Source organism: Urocampus carinirostris, chromosome 1 (genome assembly GCF_059441175.1).
Source record: "Urocampus carinirostris isolate Australia breed hairy pipefish chromosome 1, RoL_Ucar_1.0, whole genome shotgun sequence".
In the NCBI taxonomy this organism is placed as follows: domain Eukaryota; kingdom Metazoa; phylum Chordata; class Actinopteri; order Syngnathiformes; family Syngnathidae; genus Urocampus; species Urocampus carinirostris.
The window spans coordinates 6206862-6232143 of NC_142349.1; the positions used below are offsets into that span (position 1 = coordinate 6206862).

The 25282-nt window shown below is 38.2% G+C and overlaps 1 protein-coding gene across 6 annotated transcripts in view; it reads right to left on the reverse strand.

Annotated features, from left to right (window-relative positions):
- Nucleotides 1-25282, reverse strand: part of carmil3 (capping protein regulator and myosin 1 linker 3) — a 100680-nt gene that overhangs the window by 17843 nt on the left and 57555 nt on the right. For 4 of the 6 annotated variants that reach the window (XM_088349340.1, XM_088349591.1, XM_088349258.1 and 1 more), the window contains exons 19-32: nucleotides 23947-24043; nucleotides 23809-23863; nucleotides 22226-22398; nucleotides 20194-20262; nucleotides 18075-18168; nucleotides 17079-17177; nucleotides 16209-16328; nucleotides 15256-15369; nucleotides 15014-15189; nucleotides 14846-14933; nucleotides 7318-7464; nucleotides 5651-5717; nucleotides 4866-5053; nucleotides 2529-2608 (exon numbers count right to left, since the gene is read on the reverse strand). In XM_088349340.1, coding sequence (XP_088205466.1) covers nucleotides 2529-2608; nucleotides 4866-5053; nucleotides 5651-5717; nucleotides 7318-7464; nucleotides 14846-14933; nucleotides 15014-15189; nucleotides 15256-15369; nucleotides 16209-16328; nucleotides 17079-17177; nucleotides 18075-18168; nucleotides 20194-20262; nucleotides 22226-22398; nucleotides 23809-23863; nucleotides 23947-24043 — 1567 coding nt within the window. The remainder of the gene's footprint in view (nucleotides 1-2528; nucleotides 2609-4865; nucleotides 5054-5650; nucleotides 5718-7317; nucleotides 7465-14845; nucleotides 14934-15013; nucleotides 15190-15255; nucleotides 15370-16208; nucleotides 16329-17078; nucleotides 17178-18074; nucleotides 18169-20193; nucleotides 20263-22225; nucleotides 22399-23808; nucleotides 23864-23946; nucleotides 24044-25282) is intronic. The other 2 variants (XM_088349421.1, XM_088349673.1) reach the window with 2 other exon arrangements.

Consider the following 25282-nt stretch of genomic DNA (forward strand, 5'->3'; position numbering starts at 1 on the left):
TATCATTTCGTCCGGCTGGCAATAAGGCTGCCAAGGGCTTTCCTGATTTTGTCTGCTCCTGGTTGGCCCTTGTTGGTTGCCCTATAATCTGTGGCCTGAGCAGCCCTTTGTGTTATTTATAATAGTCAAGTCATGTTTATTTGTATAGCCCATGATCACAAGAGGTTCCAAAGGGCTTCACAGACCACACAAACCAATAACAGCCTGCCGTTAGCTCTGATTTTGGCATGTTCTTGGTTTATTTCTAGCCATCTTTGTGTTTATTGCCATAGCCGTTGCACCTTTTTGTTGTTGGTTCCCGATTAGCCTGGCTGCTCATCCCGTATTTTTTTATTAGCTAGCCTGGTGTGTGCATGGGTTTTGTCGTGTTCCTTGGTTTATTCCAAAACGGTTTCATGTTAATCGCCGTAGTTGCCACTTTTCGTCATTCGTTCCTGGTTAGCCTGGCTACTCACTGTGTGTTTTCCGGTTGGCCAGCCTCGCGTTATTCCGCAGAGGCTGCGGCCACCTTTCGTTGATCAGTCCCGATTAGCCTCCTGTTGGTAGCTTTTCGTGAGTTTTTTTTTGCCAATGGGCTGCTTTTTGGCTGCTTGCCCTTTGTTGTACCATTACTGGATCTATCTGCGACACAACGCCCAGGATTTCTCCACAAAAACTAACAAAATTAACTTAAAAAACGTATTCAAACCTATTAAAAAAAATTAACACGTAAAACAATGTGGCGACTGGCTTGCTACTGGGGTGCTGGTGTTCCTCTGATGATGTCAACAGCTCAGGAAGACATAGATATGACATGCTGTCAACATAATGCATCATCTCAGAATATAATTGGAAGAAACCAATTTCAGGCAAAAATAATGTACTATTTCCTCACGTTTTTGATGTTTAGGATTTGGGGTAATCATGCAGGATTCATAAATGTCGCTTTCAGGGAGCAAGCAGTAGCAAGAGCAACTATTTCCAGCTTGACTAGTTTGTGGCTTTTGACAGTTAAATGCAAGACTGTTTTGAACTATATGTGCATCTCTGTAGACTAAATCCTTCACAACATTCAGAGGTGTGCCGTCAGCCTTATGATTGATGCCTCACATATGCTGTGATACTTTGGCTTGCTAATCAGTTTATGCTTATAAATGAAGAATGTTGGTCCCTTGGGTGCTTTCTATATGTTCCGCTGTATTAATGATGAATTCAGATTGATAAAAATAAAATACAATAAAATAGTGAGATTGTCTATTTTTATTTTCTGCCACATACAAACAAAGGTTTTGCAGTCGTGAAAATGAAAAATGTGTTTTCATTTCAAACAGTACAACCTCTCAAAAAGTCCATTCCCAGTTTTATGTTCGGAGGAAACTGGCCTAGTTTTTGCTTATACCAAATTCATTCATGTATTCACTGATTTATTTCCAGCAAAAAATCAACCTAAAAATAAAATCCAGCAAAGGGTTTTCGTTACACCAAGGTTTTGTGGTAGTGTATCACTGTAATTAAGCAATTATTGGTCAGTCATCAAATATGGCTGACCTAATTTCTTAGCATTGAATGCAGCGGGAATCGAACCCGGATCACAGAGGTGTGAGCGCTGAAACCTAGCCACAAGCCCACTAGTATTTTAGATGTCAAAGCAAAATGCACTACATTTTATCTCATCATCACACTATTTTTGCTGATGATGCCACGTTTATCAACGTTGTTTCAGCTGAACGCTTTCCCATAATGCACAAAATGAAGCATTATGGGAAAGCGTTCAGTCAGAACCACGTTGTATAACAGTTGATCACTTGCGCCTTCAAGTTACATAAGACAAGACAATATGGAGAGTAAAAATAGTGTGATGATGAGATTAAGTCTAGTGTTTCTCTCTCATGTCACATAGATCCCCAGTTGTCTAGTGATAACTCCGTGTATTTAGGCTTTTTATTATTGTTATTTAAATTATTGTTATTGTTATGATTACTGAATTTATTAGTGGGCTGGGTCATGAGAAGATGACAAACTGGTCCATGGTGCAGAAAAGGTTGCAGTCCACTGTGTCCTAATTACATTAGTGAAGCCGATTCCTCTGGTTTTCTTGGACGGTAAACCATTAGCATGAGCCCACTGCCAGCTTTGGCAGACTACCGTCTATCATCTCAGCTGATCTCTTCACATCTTTACTTCAGATAGTTCAGAGAGTCTTGAAAGATTATTCTCACCCTGTAAAAACGACAACACTATTTTTTTGGCCAGTTTTAGCAAAAGAGTCTATTCTTTTAAACAAAATGAGATATTCATTCATGCCACCTTTACCCTCTTAGCATGTATCAAGGAAAAAAAAAAACATGTTGATTGTTTTAATGCAAAAAAGGAAAAATGCATCGATCCTCAAAGTGAATTCCGTTAGATTAATAGATCTCTGAAAGACAATATGCTTACAAAAATGAATCCAGGTTTTAGTCTCCTATTGGGTTGTTAGGTCACATCAACACCTAATAATATGTTATACTTCTTTAAGTTATGAAATTGAAATGGTTTTAAATTGCTACCTGTCAGGAAGCACTCTTTTACTGTAGAAGTCTGGCAACCCATCATCAAGTGTATTGACTCCTCCATTCTCAAAATAATGCTGCAAGCAAAACAAAAAACAACATGATATCAAATAGGAAATGTAATTAAACCAGCCATGTCAAGGCACATTAAAAGATGTAATACAGCCTGTGTAAATTTCCAAGTTTATAAATAAAAAGAAAGTATCTAGCGCATTTTTCTCCAAAGTCATGTTTTTGTTGTTTTTTAAATACAAACCAAATGATCCTTCCCCTCCTGCCACTTAGAGGGCATTGAAGATGTAAAAGAGCTGATTTCCAGTCTGGTTTATGCAAAGACAATATTGTGCAGTATTTTCTCAGCTTCCATTCGACCCAGCCGAGTAGTTTGAATTGACGTTATTGTACGCTTATGGTTAAAACTCTTTCATTGTATTTCTTTATTTCAAAGCAGTATGACGATAGAAGCAAGCATATTTTTGTTCAAGAGTCCCACTTAGGTTTGTTTGTTTGTCGTGGGCTGGTTTATATGTAAAGCTGCATTTACTCAATAGTTAAAATAAACAATTTGTTAACACATTCAATGCCAACATGAAAATTAATTTTCCCCCCAAATGTTTTTGAATGAAACCCTTATCATCCTATACAGTATTGTAATTTGTAGGGTAGGCTACAAATGCAGGCTGAATGATAAAGCATAGTACTGAAAAACAAAGCAAAATATTTGGCTTTGACTTTTTTTTGAACCGATTCGACCAACTGGTGAACACTAAGTCTGGATACCCCACCACAAGCCAAACCGAGTTTGGCATGCCTGACTTAAACAGTTACAAGGCAAGCAAGCACAGAAAAAAACCCCACAGAATTCAATCAGTCCAGTTCCAGTCAAGTCATTTTTATTTGTATAGCCCTTAATCTCAAAGAGAGTCAAAGGGCTGCACGGGTTATTACACGGACTAATTTTCAGACTATTATTACATCATCTCCTGATCTGAAACCAACATGAGGGCAAGGAAAAACTCAAAAACCTCAACATGAGGAAAATGAAGAAACCTTGAGAAGGGACCGCACATGTGGCATCCCCCTTTCAGGATTACCAGACAGCAAAGGATGTTGCAATCACAAATAATACAGAGATATTGTCCACGAAAAGTATGGGTTATTCATATGCTATAGAGTAGAAGTGTGTTTTAAGCTTAGATTTAAACATTTTCACTGAGGTTGCAGATCGGATCTCAGAGGGGAGAGCATTCCACAGCACCGGTGCCCGGATGGAGAACACTCTTGATTCGGACAGCTCGACTACAAAAGAATAAAAGTGAGTTCTAACTTGTTAAGGATGAGAGTTACAACGTAGAAGCTGCCTGTTGGCCTTCTGGCAACAATCGCGCATGTGAGCCGTTTTTTTCACTCTGACGGAGGTAACAGCTTCTGAATTTGAAATAAGATTATTCTCGGAAAGGTTGGCGTCCACAATTACATCGATAGAACTTTGGCACAGAGTAAACTAAAGTCACGACAAATATTTCGCACCTAAATGATTTGTAGAAAGCTGTTGCTAAAAATCACATATAGATCAGTTATTTAAAAACAACTAGACATCATTCTCTACTAGTAATGTATATCAAAGAAAAATATGACAATGATGTTCCCCCTTCAGAAATTTTGCAAGAAGCCATAGGCAAACATGTCTCCAGCGCAGGGGTCGTCAAACTACGGCTGGCGGGCCGTATCAGGATTTAATCTGGCCCTCTAGACGATGCTAAGGGAAGCATGAGAACAAAATGAATCACTACTTCTCAATGACCTGCAATTTTGAATATATCAACTGGATGTCGCCAAAACAAGCTGCGTGCCACTTAAAACAATAAACCTTAGCTCACTACCAATAATCAGCCAGAATACATTTGAGGAAACGCCCATCTCGATCAACGATCAAATTGAATACTTAAAAAAGTAGATATTACTTTGTTATTATGCTTGAAGTTTTTAATTGTAAATAAACACATTAATTTGTATAGTTTGTGTGTTTCAAAACAAATTGGATGAAACGGTTCCTTTAGGAACAAATAGATTATGGAGCTTGTGCAGGAAAATGCAGACGAGGAAAGAATTGAGTGGCTTATGTTATCTTTTCCTTATGTGTTCCCAACATTTACAATTTATGACACTATCGGCATATGCACAAAATTAAATACACTAATCAGCATTTTTTTTATTTCCTCTGGCCTGGACTCAAACCCGATGATTGCAAATGCAGCCCGTGACTTTCCTCTACCTTGAAAAAGCTTAAAACAATTAAAAAAACACCCCGCCCTTAGTCTGCCATTAACTCACAGATTCTTGGGGAAGATGAACTGGTCTGTGTCTCCGTGGAGGACGGGGCCTTACGTGGGTCACATGGTGCAAAGGTGAGCCGTTGGTGGGAAGGGTGGACAGGTTCTCCCAAGATGCCGAGTGAGAAAGATGAGAGGAGGGTGGAGGAGCAGATGGAGTGGGGGAGGAACTGGGTTCGTCTCCGAGGCCTACAAAAAGGGCGTAGGAAAAAGTGATTGCTGTTATCTTTTTAAGTCATTAAAAACCAACCCAGTTGTAACTTGGACTTTTATCGCCATCTTTGGTAGTAAATGAACTCAACCTCACATGGTACATGGTAACCTTACATGTTTTAGTATAGTGGTAACCTCTTTATACAAGGACCTCTAAACACAAGAGGTTCGATGTACGAGTGTTATTTGGAAAAAAACGCTTGCTCCCCATACAATGGAAAATCCAGGTCAAAAGCAGTCTATCAGTCTACTTTTTTTATGTTTAATCACTCTTTGAATGTGTGTTTAGTGATAAGGAACATGTGTTTTATAGCTATTTAAGGTTCACTTGGATACTTTCAGGAGAGAAGGAACAGACCAATTCGTTTTTAATCCATATTGAGGACATTTGCTCGTAACTCAAGCAATCCGAGCGACAAGAACAATCCTGGAACGAATGAAGCTCGTATGAACAGGTACCTTTGAATTTTGTTTGGATAACCTACTTCTCACATGTTTCAAACATTATCTTATCATTTGATAACCACCAAGAATAATTCTGATTCTAAGAAGAACTTCAGGTAAAATGCTCACTTGGTCTGGCGGAAACCGGACGGATTCTTCTGGTTCTGGAGCTCCGTTTCTTTATAGCCATTGTGTCCTAAAGGTAAAGAATTCTACTCAGTGAAATGAACAGTGTTAATAAAACCGCATCAAATCAGTTAAATCAGTTGTTTACAGTGATACCATTTACAAGTTGTGCTTTTATAACCGATTCATTACCCATTATGTACACTAGGTCTCAAAAGTTGGGTGACACCCAGACAATTTTGTGTTTTCCAAGAAAAAGTCAAACTTTTTAATCCAATGAGTTGTCCAGTGTCTGCTATTCTTTCCATATTAATCCCTTCCTTTTACTGGCCAGTTTCTGATATGACTTTTCCTTGGCCACTGCCTTGAAGTCCACCACATCTTGGAGTCGCCTCTATTTTGTAGACGTTGACAATGGTATTTTGCATGTGCTATTTAACAAAGCTGCTTGTTGAGGAGCAGTAAAGAGTGTATTTTTCAAGCTACAAACTATTGGTAAGATCTTAAGGCCAAGCCTGAACCCAATCTGAGCCCGAACGGATATTGTGGTCGGATGGGGCCTAAAATTTTGGTTCGCTTCTGGCCGGGCTTCTTTCTTGTTGAGTTGTATTTTTTTATTATTTTTATCATTTATTCTTTGCAGAGCATTCGCGCGGGTATTCCAAAAAGAAAAACAAAATAAGAACAATGACATGCACCAAGGTTGAATAATAATAATAACTCAGCCAGAGAGAGTCCCTCCTCCTCACACATAAAAAAAGTCCTCACAAATAAAATGAAAATTTGTGTTTGCTTCGGGCTCGGTCCCTCTAATCAATTTGTCGGGGTCGGGCTGGTCCAGGCTTTAATACCCGCAGGCTGGGTCGGGCTGGATTTTGGGGGCCTGATCTTACCTCAACTACAGACTCTACTCTACTTGTCCTCTTGCATGGTTGTGCTCCCACTTCTCTGGCCAGAATCTGGCCATTCTGAAAATGTTATGCTCAAGGTAATCGACTAGGAGTAGGAAAGGAAGATCACGTTTGAGGTTTCTCCAACTAGCTAAAATGTTTTCAGCTGTGCTAACATATTTAGCACAGCACATATTTAAGAAGTGTTCTGCTGGTTCGAGAGCGTTCTCCATCCGGGCACCGGTGCTGTGGAATGCTCTTCCCCCTGAGATCCGATCTGCAACCTCAGTGGAAATGTTTAAATCTAAACTTAAAACTCACTTCTACTCCATAGCATATGAATAACCTACTCTTCTCGTCGGCTGAAAAATAGTCTGTGTAATATAGTGTAATAATCTGTGAAGCCCTTTGAGACTCTTCGTGATTTAGGGCTATACAAATAAAAATGACTTGACTTGACTATTTGCACAAGGGTTTTGCAGGCATCGATTAGCCTTCTGAGCAATTAGCAAAAACACTCTACTATTAGTACACCAGGGTGCTGCTTGCTGGATGTGGGCATCTATACACCTATGTAAAAATTGCCTTAAGAACCAGACATTTGCAGCTAAAATAGTAATTGACCATGTTAACAATATATGGAGTGCATTTCCGACTAGTTGCATGTTATAGTTATTAAAAAATATATATATATTTTCTAACAAGGACATTTCCAAGCGCACCCAAATTTTAAAACTGTAGTGTATTTTTGAGACAGTAATCAATCTTTGTAGCACTTACGATCCCCAGGTTGACTCCCACGTCCTCATCTGGGAATTCCAAAGATTCCACGACTCTGGATTGTCTGAGCGTATGTCTTCCCGTTCCCATGTCATCCCAGCACCTCGCCTGAGACACCTGCCGCAGCTGATGCAATATATGCAAACACTTAACACAAAACACATGCTGCATATCAATACATTCTCAGTGCCAACTAAAATAACACTATAGAGACAAAATGGAATCGGTGTTGGGAGTAACGTGTTACAAAGGAATGTGTTCATGCAACACAATTACATTTTCTGGTAACAAGTACTGTAATGCAAATTTTGTAACTCAACTGTCAACAGACCATGCATTGCAATGTCTACTGCACTTTGTCAGTTTTTCCATTACTCATGATGTACCATACAAACCACATACTACCAGCAACACAACGCTGAACAGACAACTTGTTAAGGCTGGCTTATTTATCAGCCGTATTTACAACTATAAAATAAATAACTGAAATTGGGGGATCAGTTTATGTGCTCACAATTGGATGTGCGTCAGTGCCAGTAGGAAATGGTAGGCAGCAGGAAGGGAGGGGACGTGGCTTATACAGGAATAGCGAAATCAGTGGGACAAAAGAGCACCGAATTAATGGCAAGAGTTCTGAATTTTGATCTTGCCAGAAGAAAAAAGAAGAAGAAAAAAAAACATTACCCAGAAATCGAAGGAAATATTCGAGTTGGAAGACCAAAGACAAAATGGATCTGGAGTGTCTCAACTGTATGATCAATGATTGTGAAGGTGTCACCACTTTCAAAGGTTTGTGTACATGTTTTCTTCCATTTCTTTTATTATGTGGTTATTTTTAGGCACTTTTAAGGGCTCAGCTATATAGGGTAATTTGTAACTAGTTATTCACTATCTACTGTATCGATTTACTGCTTTTGGGTGTCAGTAATCTGGGGGATGTAACACAATAGCTTTATAATTGAAGTAACTAGTAATAGAAAAAAACTACTTTTTTCAGTAAGTCGCCCAACATTGCTGCCATTATGGGATATAGAAAGATAATTTTCCCTTTGATGTAAAAGTTTAAAAAGAATAATAACATCAGAAGTGTTATAATAACACATCCCACTCAAGCTATTATCTTTTTTCCTTGCCATATTTTGAAGAGGCATTTTGCAGATAAAATCTCGTTTTTGGACTTTAGTTGAAGTAAAAAATCCAAACCAGATTATTCCCACCCCAAATGAAAAAAAAACCATGAGAGCATTCACCTTTAATGTTACAAAACAGCACAAATGTGTTTTAATCATACATGAAGTGTCTTTCTCCAATAAAAATGAAAAGCCTCTTTAAAGAGAACCGTGGGTTGGAAAATGACTACCGTAAATTCCGGACTATAAGCCGCTACTTTATTCCCAAACTTTTAACCCTGCGGCTTTATCAGTGATGCGGCCAATTTATGTAATTTTTCTAACGGCCGCCAGCGGCGCTCGGGTACAAAAGGTAAGATTTAAACTGCAACTTCTTAGCTTGTGCACAAATTAAATTCGCGTCGACCTATTCTCATCATGCAAACTGCAAAGAGAAAGGCACATGACGCAAATTTCAAGCTAAACGCAGTCGAGCAGTCCGATATAGTAATAACTTTGTGAGCGTGATGCTAGCGTGTTTTTAAATAAGGGAGCGTGGGACCACGTCTATGACAAAGTCTCTTTCCCATATTGAAGGAAGACGACTTTGATTACGTCAGTTATAAGGAGGAAGATAAGGGCGGTTTACCGTGCTTACTCCAAGTACGGTATGTTTTTTTAACAAGGCTGTTCACTGTGTTGCGAGCGTGTTTCTAGTAGCGTTTTGCTACCCTTCACAAGCACGGTTTGGGATGAAAGTTATAATATTATTATTAAAGCTTTGAAAACTTTCTTTGTAAATATGTGTAACCATGTATAATATGTATTTGCAACTGTATATTTTTGTAATGTATTTATTTTAGAAACTTATTCTGATATGTTTTGTACGAACAAATGAGAAAGAAAGGGCGGGGCAAACGCGGGCTGACGGGAAGTGGAGTAAAGGTAAGACGTGTTTGTGAACGCGGCCGAAAATAGTGGATATATATTTTTCTCACCCTTACCTTTGGAAACATACACTTTTTTCATTGGATTACTTTCAACTGGCACCTGGACTCTGCAGGTCTGCATTAAATGATAACTACCGGTATCATTTTCCATTCATTATGCCGGCTGTATTTTTTGGACTGTATCGAATAAGGGTTAGTTTCGTGTTTGTATTGCATATTTTCAATGTGGGCGCATGCGGCTAATATACAGGTGCGGCTTGTGTATGTACAAAATCGATTTTCCTCCCGAAATGTAGTGGGTGCGGCTTATAATCAGGTGCGCTCTATAGTCCAGATTTTACGGTAACCGCTTTTTCGTTAAGGAATGCGCTTTCAAATTTTTTTGCAAATGTAGCAAATCTTGATCCAAATGATTGATTAATTCACCTTTGTTTGTAAGACTCATTGTTTTGCCCTTAACAACCAATAAATTCTGATCTAAAATCCCGATGAGTTTGGATGAGTAGGAGGCAGTGTTGGGACTTAGCAGTATGTGTTACAAAAGAATACATTCTTGGAACGTAATTACTCTTCTTGGTAACAAGTACAGTAATGCGTTGTTATTAATAACATCTTGTGACTCTACTGATGTTACTACGTTATTCTGTTAGATATTAAATGCAGATCACGAGGTACAGCATCCTCTGATTCCGCCATCAACTCACGTTGTAACATATATCCCTCGTCCCACCAACAACATTATTGGTGGGTATGTACTTACCTAGAAAGTGGAACTGAATACAGTTGCGGCGGCACCATCTCAAGCAGAGCACGAAAATGCTCAATTCTTATTCATAAAGATATTCTCCCTACCGTATCGTATATACTCCCATCCAAGCCAAATTTGCATCTATATAATAAAATACTACAATCGGGAGTCAGCTTATTTGAATATTTTTGTTTTGTTGTCACCAGTAGCAGATTGTAGGTAGAGCATGGGCAGGGGCGTGGCTTATACAAGATCAATAAACCAACAGAAAATAAATGGGGCAAACATGAGCACAGAATTTGTGGTCGAAATGTGCCGAATTTTGGTATTTTTATTCGTTTTATTTGAAAAACACTATGCATGGAGAAAAACAACAAACGTCTTTGAAAGTTCCCAGAAATGGATTGGAGATACTAGAGTGGTTTGAAGCCCAGAGAGAAAATTGATATGGAGTGTCTAGGTAAGTGTGTTTGCAAGCTCTCAAGATTGCACAGGCTAAGAAATATGAAGGGTTCACTGCTTGTAGATGTTAGTGTGCAAATTGTAGGGGGTCAGCAAACAAAAACCAGTGCCAAATAGTACAGCGCAGCAGCATTAGTCAATAGTGCCATCTTGTGGTCAAAAATTACACAACAGAGCTTTAAAAAGCATTGTAGCTTCATTTAGACCCAAACTGCTCAATTGAGGGAACTTCATTGTTGTTTATCAATAAGCAACCAGTGATAGGCCGGTACTTATCCACCTTTCACTTAGGCTCCAGCTGACCCAGAACTTAAATAAAGAATAAGTGAGCGTTCATGACTGGTTAACCTTGGTTCATATTCTGTAAAGTACATGAATTATTTTCAGATGATTTTATAAGGACGGATTTTTTTAAGTTTGTAAATATTTAATTGAAAAGTTTACCAGTGATGTAAGAAACATCATATGAATTGTAATTTAGTATTGACATACTTTTAAATAAATTGTTACTGATGTTTCTAAGAACAACTGATTCCTTACTATTTTTCTTTCATTTGATGTTATACAATGACAACACAAGATGTAATAATATTTTAAATGATTGACAGCAAGTGTTGGGAATGTTACTTAAAGCAAGTTATTTGTTACAGGTACTAGTTACTCCATTTAAAAAAGTAATTACGTTATGGCTGAGATTACTGACACCCAAAATTAGCGCATTATTCTAAAAGTATCGATCTCGTTACAAATTCCCGTAGCTACTCTCATGGAAGCCGAATTCCTAAAACTACTTTAAAATAGTCACAGAACTAAAAAAAAGAAAATAAATCATGAACACCAACCTGTGGAAGCAGTTAAGCCTTTATATTTATTTGGCTTGCATCTGCATTCTTTCGAGCTTGCAAACAAACACTTATCCGAGACAATCCATATCGTCTTGAGACATCTCTAAGATTTACTTCTCCATTTCTAGGTCCTGCCAATTGTGTTTTTTTTTCTTTCTCAATGTATAATGTATTGCAAAAATACTTTTACGAATAAAAAAACTCAAAATTCAGCCTACTTTTACTATGAATTATGTGCTAACATTTTCCCGATTGATTGAGCTCGTCTGGTGTCCCTCAATACGCCATACCGCCCCTCAGATGCAGTGTTCTCGTTTGCCCGCGTCCCTGCGTCCTAGACGCATCATTTTTGCTGGGGACGCATTGTGTCAAATCAACGTGCGTCCCCGGAACGCAACGTTTTTGACACCAAATTGTCATTATTACCCGATTACTTTTTTTTTCCTTAACAAAGATTTACCGCACTCCAAACTTTTCGTCAGGCAGATCCGCCATCTGCCAATGTTGTTTTGGTCTCGCGCCGATCCCTGCAAACGAGATCTCAGCAAATGAGATCTCGTTGCTTCGAGATGACATCATTGTTGTGGCGGTTGTCGAGTGAAAGAGAAGTATGCCTCCGAAAAAACAGTATTAGGTGCAAATCAACAAAAAGATTGGTAATTTCTTCAGTGTCAGTAATAAGTCAAAACATAATACAGAAAGTGGTAACAACGGCAATAATTCCGGCACAAAAAAACGGCGGAGAAGTTCTTCAGAAGACCGCGAAGGTAAGGAAAACACGTGTTTTGAAGCGAACGATTCGACGAAATAAAATAAACAAAAGAATACTAGCAAGAAAAGGACTTTTCTGCCAAAATGGACTAAATTATATTCCTGGTTACACTATGAGGAGGATGATAATGGATTGGACCTTGAGAAGGCATTACAACTGTGGCGGGACAGCAAACCACGAAGAATATATGAACTGAAAAATTTGAAGTGATAACCGCTATGTATTACCAATTAACTGTGATGATTAAAACTGCATGAATATATGAATATTTCAGCAATATTATTTTGTATAGTGTACAATATTGTGAACTGAAAAATCTGAAGTGATAACTGCTTTGTATTACCAATTAACTGTGATGATTAAAACTGAATGAAAATATAGATTAATATAATTATTTCAGCAATAATATTTTGTATAATGTACAATATTGTTGTGAACTGAAAAATCTTGAAGTGTTAACTAATTTGTATTACCAATAAACTGTGATGATTAAACTGAATAAATATATAGATTTATATTATATAGTTGTCGCCGATTTACAATTTTAACCGCGATAACACTGAATTTTGTTGACCCATAGATCTCTGTTGGGACTCATAGATTTCTGTTGGGACGCAAAGATTTTTGAGTCCCTGGGACCCATCACTTTTCAGAGGTAAAATGAACACTGCAGATGTGTTGTATACCATTCGCTAATGGAGACTCACAACCAAATATGCTTGTATAAAGTGACCCCGATTCCAGTATTTTGGTTTATAGTTTTGGATAAGGTTTAGATGTGAGTATATAGGTTTGGTAGAGTATCTATTCTGTGCTTGAGACAGTGCCACCAGACTGTTGTTAGGAGTACTTTGAAGGTAAATATAAACTTGCTGGTGACGATGTGTTGTAACATCATGTGCGAAGGAATGACAGAGATTAGAGGATATTGTCCCTAATGATCTCCCCTTTCTAAGGTACAGAGTAATGCACCATATTCTAATGGCAATTAGGGTACAATATTTCACTAGTTACAGTATTCGTTACAGAGAAAAGTAATTGTAACGTGGTAGTCCCATTACTATTGACAGCAACATTAGGTTATAGCAAATGTTGCTTGCACTATATTTATTTCTTGCTTTTGATGCCACGGCAAAAAGATGACATGCGTCATCTATCGACAGCAAAACCACAACAAAATATGTGCATTCTATAAAAACAAGAAAGCAAGGCCATCCATCTTCTAAAAACAACATTTCCTCCCATAGCTCTGTAGGGCAATCAATAATGCGTGTTATTGGTTGGGCCCTAGACTAACAAAGCTTCTAAAGTTTATTCTGCAAAGATTAATTGGACCTCGTTTTTCCGTGCACAAAAAGTTCTGAATAATACTGCAAATTAATAGCCTTGTAGCAAAATGCAGCTATCTGTTTTATGCTTGGTTGCAGTTGCATAATGCAAGTGTTGGTCTGTTAATTTCAATATTTGTATGTCTAAATGTTTTATTTTACCCCCAAAAATAGCATAAATATGCTTTTTTATGTTGCTCATTTACAATTTTGTACAGCTATTATGACTCCCCACCCCTATTCAACTACACAGCTACGAACCATTTGAACCAGGAGTCTTAAACTCAGGGCCGGGGGCCAATTGCAGCCTTCAGGATGACAGATTGAGGCTTAACATGAATGTTCAGGGGACAGTGTGTGGAATTTGACCACTACATGTTTCGGTTGGTCATGCAACAAAAAACAAGTGCTAAAAACCTCAAGAAAGAATACAAACTACAGAGACTCAAAGCATAAAAAATGTTGGGTAAAATGACGGAAATATGTAGCTTATATTTCTAGTTGCATGATATTCTTCCAATTATAATTTACTACTGGTAAACACTACATCATTATTATTGCAATGCACATAATAAATATCAATAATTGATACGTACTCTTTGCACTAATTCACATTTCGTAGTGCCCTGTTTAGGTGCAGCATGTAACCTTGCCTTTTGGATGGGACACGTAGGGGGCGATGACATACACATTAATGCAGGGGTCTCCAAAATGGTGCCTCCTAAGAACAGTTAAGGTGCCGCAGACCTGTCCTAAAAATAGCTCGCCAAAGCTGGGTCATTGTGATTTTTTTACTAAAATGATTTTTAGTGGCTGACCGAGTCTATTTAACCCTACTTCCAATAACTAGCCTGGTCATAACATAGTAATAACAGATTAAAAACATAGAAGTAACATGATAATGTTATTTTAGAAATGCATATCAAACTGTGTTCCTTTTGTGCTAATTAGTAACAAAAAGATGCGCTCTGCTTGAAAAATTTTGGAGACCCCTGCACTACTGCCAGCTGCCATTAATCACCAGGCAAGAAATGCAATGGCAAAGTGAAGCCAACAGAAAAAAGTGTTTGCACATTTTTTAAGCAGACTTGTTGTGAAACGGCAACACTTTCAATGCATTTACGAGCACTTCACCCAAAATTCAAGCACTTTTTAAGTCTTGAAAACACATCATTAAAATTCAAGCATTTTCAAGGAGTTCAAGCAACTGTACAAGCCTGTTTTAAGAGAATGATCAGTGTTATTGTAAGATATTCACCAGATGTTGCTAAATTTCTACAAAGAAGTCATGCAGAAAAGAGATATTACCAGTACCAGTGTTTTATGGGTGGAGTATAATTCTTGTAGGATCTGGTCCACAATGGAATTGGTTAAATAGGATACTACGGACAACTTTACCTCCCTGAAAAAGACATGAGTGAAATGATGTTGCAAAATCAGATTCTTTGTGTCACAATTATTTTTACTAGGACGTATCCATACTCAAGAGCTCTGTTTATATCCTCAGACGCTCTCCCCATAAGGGCGTTGCGGATGGAAGAGCGAGGGATGGAAACCTGCTCAGAGATGGACGAAAGAGGTGGACTGAGTCTTTCTGCAGCTGAGCAAGAGATGGGGCACAACTCACGGCACAAAGTCACCATGGAGTCCACTACCACCTGTGAACATACCTTGATTATAACATGTATGCTTTACAATGGTGGTCTTTTATGCAAGCAGTTTACCTGCAGCTCTTTGTCAGCAGCCCTTGCTAGTTCTCCAGCTAGCGTATCCAATCGTTGTTTGACTGGGCCATCCACTGACAACACATGGGCCAGCTCACACAGGGAAGGATACAACTAAAATACACGAGAAAGAACAAAGGTGGTTGAACGATTTAAAATCCAATACATTTGAGTTGTAGATTTTTAAATTACCGTATTTTCCAGGCCAAAAGGCACACCTAAAAACCCCAAATTGCCCAGGAATATGAGAGTGCACCTTATTACCCGGGCTGCCTTTTATGCCGCAGTATATGGTGTATAAAATTAGAATTACATACAGTATTTATAAGTTTGCATTACTGAGCAAGGTTTTACAGTATCCTTATTTATTTAAGCAATAATTGATTAATTAATTGATAAACTTCACTGGCCATAGTGAAATGGGATTCAAAACCCAGGTCATTTTACCACTGGAACACCAGTGCTACAGTTGATGTACGACAGCATTACAGCTTATCTCATCATCACACTATCTCCACTCACGGTGCCAGAAACGCAGTTTGAAGTCCCTGTTTTAGCTAAATAAAATTACTGTGTTTTGAATATTATCGAAGTCTGTCCTTTCAGGACAGTCTTTTATATTTTGTTTTCTAAGGTTGGTGTGATCAATAATTTGAGGGAAAGATAATGTAAACGATTAGAAGACACCTCTTGTTAGCTCATGTGACAAATAAGCAATCATGGCCAAACAAGGCTCAACTCTTTTAAACCTTGTTGGGCTAAAGGACATTTATCACACTTTAAGCAGGTATTGGAGTGCTCAATCTAGTGCAATGCTCTGAAGGTATTAGGAGTCGCACCGCCCGAGCATATTACGGATTGCCTAGCGTGAGTGCATCCCTGGGCTATCAAACACGTTTAATAGGGGTGGACCAAAGGGAAAAGGACTGCAAATGAAACATTTTGCCACCCACAGCTCTGGAATTTTTAGCTTCTTTCAGGATCTGCCGAGCTGTTTGGACCTCTTCTTCTTCCTCACAGCCTTTGAGGACACCAACTTGTTGTTGCACCCGCATGCACAAGCGTTCCATCACCTAAACACAAATGTGACATGCATAGGTATGGATTTATTAGTCCATTCCCTTGTACAGAGGTACCTATTTATACTAGCACCTCTACACACGAGAGCTTCAATACGCAACATCTACACACGAGAGCTTCAATCACAAGTTTTTTAACAAAAAACTACCTCGCTTTACGAAGGGAAATTAAGTTCATGAGCAGTCCCAGAGGCTACCACTAGAGACGGTTCAACACGTGTGACCGCTTACTGCCATCAGCTCGGTTCAGTTTGCGCATGCGCCTCCCGCTGTCAGACATCTAATTCATCGCCTTAGGTTATACCTGTAGAGTACCTGTATTTCACATTTTAATTGAGAAGTACTTTTTTAAAGTTACAGTAACTTCAATTTTAGATGTATAATAATGTATACGCATCACCAAAAGTTATGCGCCACCACTCTGCACGCACCCGATCCCCCTCTCACACCTCTGCAGCATGCGCACACCTTGGTTACGGCGACTCATAATAAACCCACATTTTATTTTGCATCTTATTACTATATTTCTTAATGTTTATTACTATTTGGATGTGTTGTATAGGTACTCATGTTTCACTTAGATCTTTTTGGGAGGTTGGGAACAATTATGTTTAATTATTTCATATCGGGAAATTTCGCCTGTTACACAAGCAATTTGAGCTGCAAGCGGAATCCTGCAACGAATTAAGCTCGTATGTAGAGGTACCACTGTAATTGCGTTTTGACACTATACACAAAAGAGACCTGTTCAGCTGTACTGGTGACGAGGCCTTGGTTCAGCCTTAACGCTTGCTTTTGAGAAAAGCGTTGTGTCTGGTTGTTTCTAAGCAGGGCTCGCTGGATCTGTTATAAAATACACATATACACACACCCATACACAGAGGACAGCAGCTGTTTACAGCTCATAGTTTGTGCCTGAAAAAAGCCAATTTGCATGTTAATGAGGAGACTGAGGATAACTTTAATCTCTGCAAATGAGATGGATGTCATTACCCAGATGACTTTTCTTGTTGTTTAATGAAATTATGTAATTGCAAATGGTCAACAAAGTTTTATCAGATTTGGCAACATCAGCCAAATCACGCAACACAATAAAAAAAAAAAATTTAGACTAGCAAAATTAACAGGAACATGATAGGCATACGTTTATTCTTACAAGAAAATAATAGGCTCCAAAAATCTCTACCCATATAAATGTGGGGTAAAATGACGGTAAAACGTAGCTTACATTTGCAGAAAGTTCTTCCCATTACCATTTACCACAGGGAAACGGTACATTAATTTTTGCATGGCCCATAAAAAATGTATTGTATGATTGTATAGTAATCATTGCATTAATACGCATTTTATAGTGCCCTGTTCAGGTGTAGCATGCACTTGTCTTTTTAGGCGTGACCCGTAGGGGGCAATGACGCTTCATAGGACAATGCCACACAAATTAATGCCAGCTGTAGTTAATCATGAGGGTAAAAATGCAATAGCGAAGCCAAAAAAGCCGTGTCATTTCTAAGCAGACTTGTTGAGAAGCATGGCAACAATTTCTTGTAGTTACACGCACGTATACTAAAATTCAAGCCCTTTAAAATTCTTGAAAACAAAACATTTAAATTCAAGCATTTTCAAGGATTTGACCAGTACGAACCCTGCCGAAAAGCCGAAAAGAGTGAACCCATTTCTAACCCGCGATCAAAACAAAACTTTGTTATTCATCACTCTCATTTCAAACATTTATTTTCTTACTTTTGTCAGTGCTTGGTCTGTCTTTTCTGGGTTACTGCGGTAGGTCTGTGTGGCATCACAGAGAGGCAAGGGCATGTACTGCAATGTAAAATTGCTAAAACAAACAAAAAAGACTTAAGGTAAAGATGTTTCAATACATTTCAACATTAGAATAAAAATATTAAAAAAAAAAAACGATACAATTAAACAAAAACAAGCATAACAAAAACCATGAATAACACAGTATGTCTGTAAAATGCACTAGTATCTTAAAATTGAGCCCAAGTACATTATTTTTTGTTGTTCAGACTTTTATTTCCATAAACAAAAGATTATACATGTCGTATAATGTAACATATTTATAGTCCCATCACTCCAAGCAAGATTCACATGCAAACATGTTCACTTGCTGCTTTACGTTTTACCAACAGGACGATGGATCAGTGGTCAGCAACAACTGGACAACAGACCGGTACAGAACCATGAGTCGTTTCGTACCGGGATGAACATTAAAAAAAAAAGGCCTTATTTTTTTTATTATATCCAATTTGATCATTTATTGATACACATTTTTTCAGCCCCCAAAAAACTCAAAGTTTGGGCATGCAGTTTACTGAGGTTTTACTGATGTAGATTACCATAATTGAGCAATAAATGATTTCAACAAATAACGCTGAACTTTTTTTGCTCAGCACTGAATACAACGGGAATCAAACCAGGATCTGGGTGGTGAGAGCACCAAATCCTAAACACCACGCTACTGAGATTGTAGATTAAAAAGAAAAACATTATGTTTTATCTCTTGGTTATCAGAGAATTTTTACGGTGCTACCTTGTACAACATAGAAATGGAGGATTATGGGAAAGAGTTCAGCCAAAACAACGTTGTACAATGCTGTACGGTCGTGGTGATAGTGTGGTGATGAGATAAAACGTAATTCCTATTTTTATGTCATCTAGATCACTAGTAGTCTGATGATTACATAGGGGATTTGGGCTTATTATTAATATTATTATTGATATTGCCTGTTATTTTTACTAATATTATTGGGCCTGGCCGCAAGAATATACAAGAAGTCAGACATTAAACAGGTCTGTGGTACATAAAAGGTTGCTGACCACAGCTATACAGTAGATAGACATTAACATAACATCAGCCTCAGAATATCCTGGATTAAAGTCCTTTGTTGGGAAAAAATAATGCCTATTGATAGTGTTGAAGACTATCAAGTATGTGTTTCTTCCAAAAGAATTTTAGAAGTACGAAACCAAAATGACATTTGGAGTACAAGTACTTGTCAGAGTTGGAGTATTTTCTGCTTTTAAGATGTGATCCTTTTCTACTTCTTTGTTATCTATGGGAAATGCTGTTCTCAGGCTACTTTATTCCCTCAAAAGTGTTCAGTCAAGTCATGTTTATTTGTATAGCCCTTAATCACAAAGAGAATCAAAGGGCTGTAAAAGTGTAAATAGTTAAAATGGAATGAATAAAGAGGGTGAAAGAGCTTGACAAGCAGACTTGTCTTTAAGGCTTACTAAAAAGTAGTGTACTTCACAATGCTGATATATCCTTGTACACCCACTGTTTACACTTTTCACAGATACACACATTTTATACATAAACTCCATACTCAAAAAATCTGAACGTAGAATTTTGATATTTAGGTTGAATTTGAAAATGAATTACACAATTATAATAATAGTAATGATAATGCTCATGCTTGTTGGAAATTAAATCTATTAGACAATCACAATGTGTGAACTTTCTTTAGCTAATTTCTGAGTCCAGGTTTAGATTGATACACGTTTTGTGTAAATAAAAAAAGCAACAGCAGAAGAGCAAGAACAGCAGATATATTGCAGCCTCTGGCATTTAATTAGGTTAATAATGATATTTCCAAACATCTTGCAGCTTGTTTTTGGGTGTAAAAATATTGTGCACGTGACAATTCTACAAATACCGTATCACGTTTTTTTTTAAATAAAAAAACAAAACAAAAAAAAACAAGCCTAAACCTATGTTTTCAAACCCTGAACTAATCAAATATTCCATAAGAGTAAACAGAAAATTAGTGACTATTGTGTTTATGGATGCATTCTGTATCCAATTAAAGTGTGTATATGACAGTGTTCAACTTACTTGTCCATCGCTCTGGCCACATCTTGAAAGCCAGTAACTGTGGTGTTGTTGCGATCCCATGTTACACTTCTGCGACGGGTAACCAATATACAAATACAGAGAGAATGAGGACTGTTAAGGTTATGGACCGCAGGAGTGTTTAGTGTCGGGCAGGTTTTTCTACAACAGTACAATACAAAATGATCTACATGAAATACATAAGTTATATTTGCCTGATTCATAATCTAGCATATTCAAATTACAGCATAAGATAGACATCTCTCATTGCATTTTCAATATTTTTAATAAACCAGTCATTTTCGTAATTGAAAATATACGCAGGGTCTACCCACGATCACATTATTCCTTCTTCTGAATTTTACTCCTTATTCTTGCTAAGTGAGTTTAAGATGAGGATAAGAATGTTGCAACCCTTGCAAATCTTGAAGTGAAGTATAAAACACTCTTTACCAAGTCAGGTCAGGAGCACCCTAGCCTCTCCCAAGCCATACTCCCTTGATATTGCTGACAGGTTGTAAGCAATTGTGGGAGGGAACAAACCAATTCTGTGTTTATCTTGTTTTTAATACAGAACTTAAATGCATAGAGAGGGTGCTTGAAGAAATCGAAAAGCACAGAGGCGCAGGAGAGGTGGTTGCAGGAAGATGACGAAGAATAAACAAGACTGAAGCAGTACAGAGACACCTCGCTATTTAATCCTTTAGTTATTGCTGGTTCACTACTTCAAAGATTTTTATCATGTTCTGCATTCTGATTGGCTAAAAAGTGGAAGATGGACCGCTCTACCCGCTAAACCTGGTAAGAATCCACATGCAGGTATTTGACGCTCCCTAGTGGCTCCGTGGTGCTTTTCAATTTTTTTTGATTTGTGTTATACCGAACCGAAAGAGAAGTTCAGTTTTCTTCCATATTGGCCACATGTTGGTAGCAAAGAATCATGTTCTGCAATAAAACAGCAAAATTATTTTAAAATTAAAATTCTGAGTGGAGAAGTTATTTGTTAAAAAAAGAGTTTATAAAGTACATTACTTTCATTTGTACTACAGATACTCGAGCCTGTAAATTGGGCTTGTTCCAAACAAATAAATAAATGTTTCTATTTTGCGGATATTCACATTTTGTGGGGGGTAAACGGCAATAACTAAGGGATTACTGTGTTCATTCAGTGGCATACGGATTGGTTTTGCAAGTTAAACACTACAGTTTTTTATTGTGATTAGTTTTACATTACTGCTTTGATGTGAGTGAAATTAAATGAAAAAAGCGTAAAAAAAAAAGGGAATAAATAATGTATATGTTGCATCACATTAAGCGCCCTTTTAAGTGATGACGTGGTAAGCAGGAAGTAAGTTCTTTCATCTTAAAGAGATTGTTCTCTTGCCCTCATCAAATAAATTAGTGGGAAATAAGTCGGAGGGCAAAGAGAAAGATGAAGATGAATTGGGTAGATGAAAGACAAAGTAACGAGATTGAGCCTTAGTCTCCCTACTTACATGTTTTGCAAGCCGCCTTTCATTTGATCAACAACCACTTTTGTGAGTGGGTTGGGTGGTGTTCCTTTGATTGTGTATGTAACATTATAGTGTTGTGTTATTCACAGAGTTCTATTATGTCCTCTTTCCAGCTTCTGTTGCCGTTTTCCAGTACAATTGATCGAGAGAAACAGACTGAATTCTAACATTACCTTACTGTATGGCGGTGCACCCGAATAGGACAGGACTGAAAACGACAAGGGCAACCAGAATCCTAACTATGCATCAAAGCTCTCTCGGTCTCTCTCTGAGCGGTGCCTAACTGCCAAATTGCAACTTCTTATCTCCAGCATTGTTCGCTCTTTGTTTCGCTGCTCTGCCACTAAGGGCCTTCAGCTCATCTCCTCAAACACTTTCCAACATAATAATGTTCTCTTTGACCCCATTCTTTCTTCCGCCCTCTAAAACTTATACAACACTCTTCCCTCTGTCCTATAAGGACTCTCATTTGTAAAGGAATACCCCTACCATTCCTTCAGAGTACGCATATGAGCGCTCACCTGAGTGTTGTATTAATTTGCAAAGCTTTGCTAAGCATCTTCGCCCCCGAATCTTCAAGGGCGTTGCCACTAAGATCCACCTTCCGTAGGCATGTGTTAGAGCCCAGAGCATTGACAAACATTGTGCCACGTTGGCGTAGTCTTGAGTCAGCCAAGGAGAGAGATTGGAGGACCTGCATGATGATATTGAAAACAAGGTCAGGTTAATGAACAACAAATCAAAAACACCAAAGTAGGGGAAACAATGTATTTAGGATATTAAGAAAGAGTGTAAGAGGCCGTTTGAGATGTAAATCAAACATTTTCACATACGGTATAACATCATACTTTCACACATGCACAACTATACCATCATACAGAGTCACACCCATACACACACTACCATACTCTCTCTCATGGACACTACTGTACTTTTATACAGATTACAATACTCACACACTCTACTCTCCCATACATTTTACTCTACTATCTCACATATATTACTCTACTCTCATAACCACAAAACTACTCTCTCACACATAACACTATACTCTCATACAAACACTACTATACTGGGAGCAACGCCAGTTTGACGTCAAACTGTACGTCATTTACACACAAATCAGTGTACATCTCCTCTGTTACCAAAAGTACGCAAAATAAAACAACCCAAAAGTTGAGGGAATCAATATACCGGGTGTGAAAGTACCCTATAGTAATAGCAAATTTTTAAGGTATGTGAGAAAGAATAGAAGTGAGTGTGTGAGAGTCTATAGTAGTGTTTGTGTGGAAGTAAAGTAGGATATGCATGGGAGTATAGTAATATGTGTTTGAGAGTATAGTAGTGTGTATGACAGTATAATAGTATGTATTAGTGTATAATAGTACATGAAAGAGTATCATAGCTAGGATTAGAGCGTATAGCTGTGTGTATGAGAGAGTTTGGTAGTGCAAGGGGATGAATGGAAGTATTAGAGCACAGTTGCGCATGAGTGAGAGTATGATGTCATGTTAGAGCAAGTATGATTTAAGTCTAAAACAGACTCTTATAGAAGTGCCCTGCATACATGCAGGAGGACCAGTTGCAAGATAAGAGGTTTTGCTGTAATAGACACCTAACGCAGACAAGTGGGATAAGCTACATAAATGCTTTTTTTAATTCAAAAGCAATTCTACGAATCGGTTCAGATATTAAGTCAAATATAAAAAGGCACGTGAGCAGATTTGTTCATGCTCAACATGACTGCAGTACATCTTGAAGCCAGATACTTATCATTTGGGAAATCAGGAGCAAAGCAGGCCTTTCGGGAATGAGAGGTAAATGTAGAAAAAAAAAGAAAAATCTGTTGGGCTTAAAGACAAAACAGCTGTCATGTGTGATTGACTTTTGTTTATGTGTGGCAAAGGGATTATGTTTTGCACCGAACTGATGTGGACACAACTGTACAAACTGTGACCAATTCAGCCTTGTGGCCATTTAAACATGCGGTAAAATATTTGAGTTTCTGAATGAGCAAATCTGAATGCGGGTGTGCATCTCGTCAGAGAAGCCACTGTAGATTTTTCTTGCACGTGGGTGTGCCATGTTACGTAATACAACTCACACATTCTTCCTCCTGCACCAAATGAACCAGTTTCTGCAGTATTTCATCCAGCACCCTGAGGAGGTGGAAAAAGAGGGAAAAAATGAATCACTGATATCATCTTCACCATCCGCGCAGCTCAACAGATGAGGTCCGTACCGGCCTTTGATGTTGAAGTTTTTCCCCAGCATCAGATGTTTAAGGGAAGGGTGCTTTGAAAATGCTGGGATGACAGCCAGCAAGTCAGAATCCAAGCCTGCAATAAATGTTTTTTTGTACTTATTTGGTTGGGAGAACAAACAAAAAGATGTGGCATGCAGTCAGGAAAAGCATGGTGAGGCTGTGCCTCACTTGTGATCATGGGAAATTCAAATAAAAAATGCATTAAAACTTCACCTTTATTCAGCATTAACTCAGTGCCATAACATACACTTTATGTTTTATTAAAAATAAAACTATTCCAAAAGCCCTGGTGCTGCTGATCAGAAAGTATCAAGCCTCTGGTTTTAGTATGGTAAATCACCACTAGATGGCTGGTCTTTGTCAACACACAAGGAGCCCCCACTTCCTCTTGTTGCCTGCTTTTTCTATCCAGCAATTGAGATTGTGTGGGCGGCCCATCAGTGAGCGAAATCGTGTGATCACGTCACCGAAAACATCGGGCGCTTAGGAATTCTTGTAATGTTCATGAATCGTTAGTGCATAAGTCCAGTGTTCTTACAATAAAATGTTATTTTGCAGGCAATGTGCCCTTATATTTCTGGAAATCATTGTTTAGATTTTGGAAGTATCACAAATGTAAAAAAATGAAAAATACTGAAGTGAATGTTCTTCTATTGAGAAGAGTCAGAAGAGCGCAAAGAAATGGCGATCACCAGCAGATTGTTATCGAGTTAGGGAGGGAACTGAGGCGGTGTCGGGGGAGAATGCTAGAGCGAGGCTGCATGTACAGCCAACTGCTAAGCCTAGGCCAACAACTCTTGAGCCACCCATGTCGAACCTGGCTGTTCACTAATGCGAGAACCATTACTCATGAAACAGATGACGTGGACCTAAAACTCATGAAAAACTACTATATTCGTGACTTTTATTTTAATCATCGCAGGGACTTGGCTCATTTCGAGGAAACTCAATGCTCGTGCCAGTTAGCCAGCCTCTCTCTAAATTTCTTACACTAAAAGGAGAAGCCCTCCAATCTATTTTTACTTTTGTGTAATGACAATAAACCTATTCATTCAACTACAATTATGTGTTGTGTGTTTTCATTTGTTGATCTATAGTTGTTATTTTGTTACAGAATTATGTCTTCAGTCAGTAATGTCATCTCAAGGTAAGTTTGATTCTTGGGAGCTTTTATGAAAGAGTGACGCTACTTGGCGGATTTTCCGATTTCACTGGTGGTTCTGGTCCCCATTACCGCGGAAACTGAGGGATCTCTGTAATGTTTTCTTTATCTACCAATCAAAATATGAAGAAGATATAAGTTCATATATAT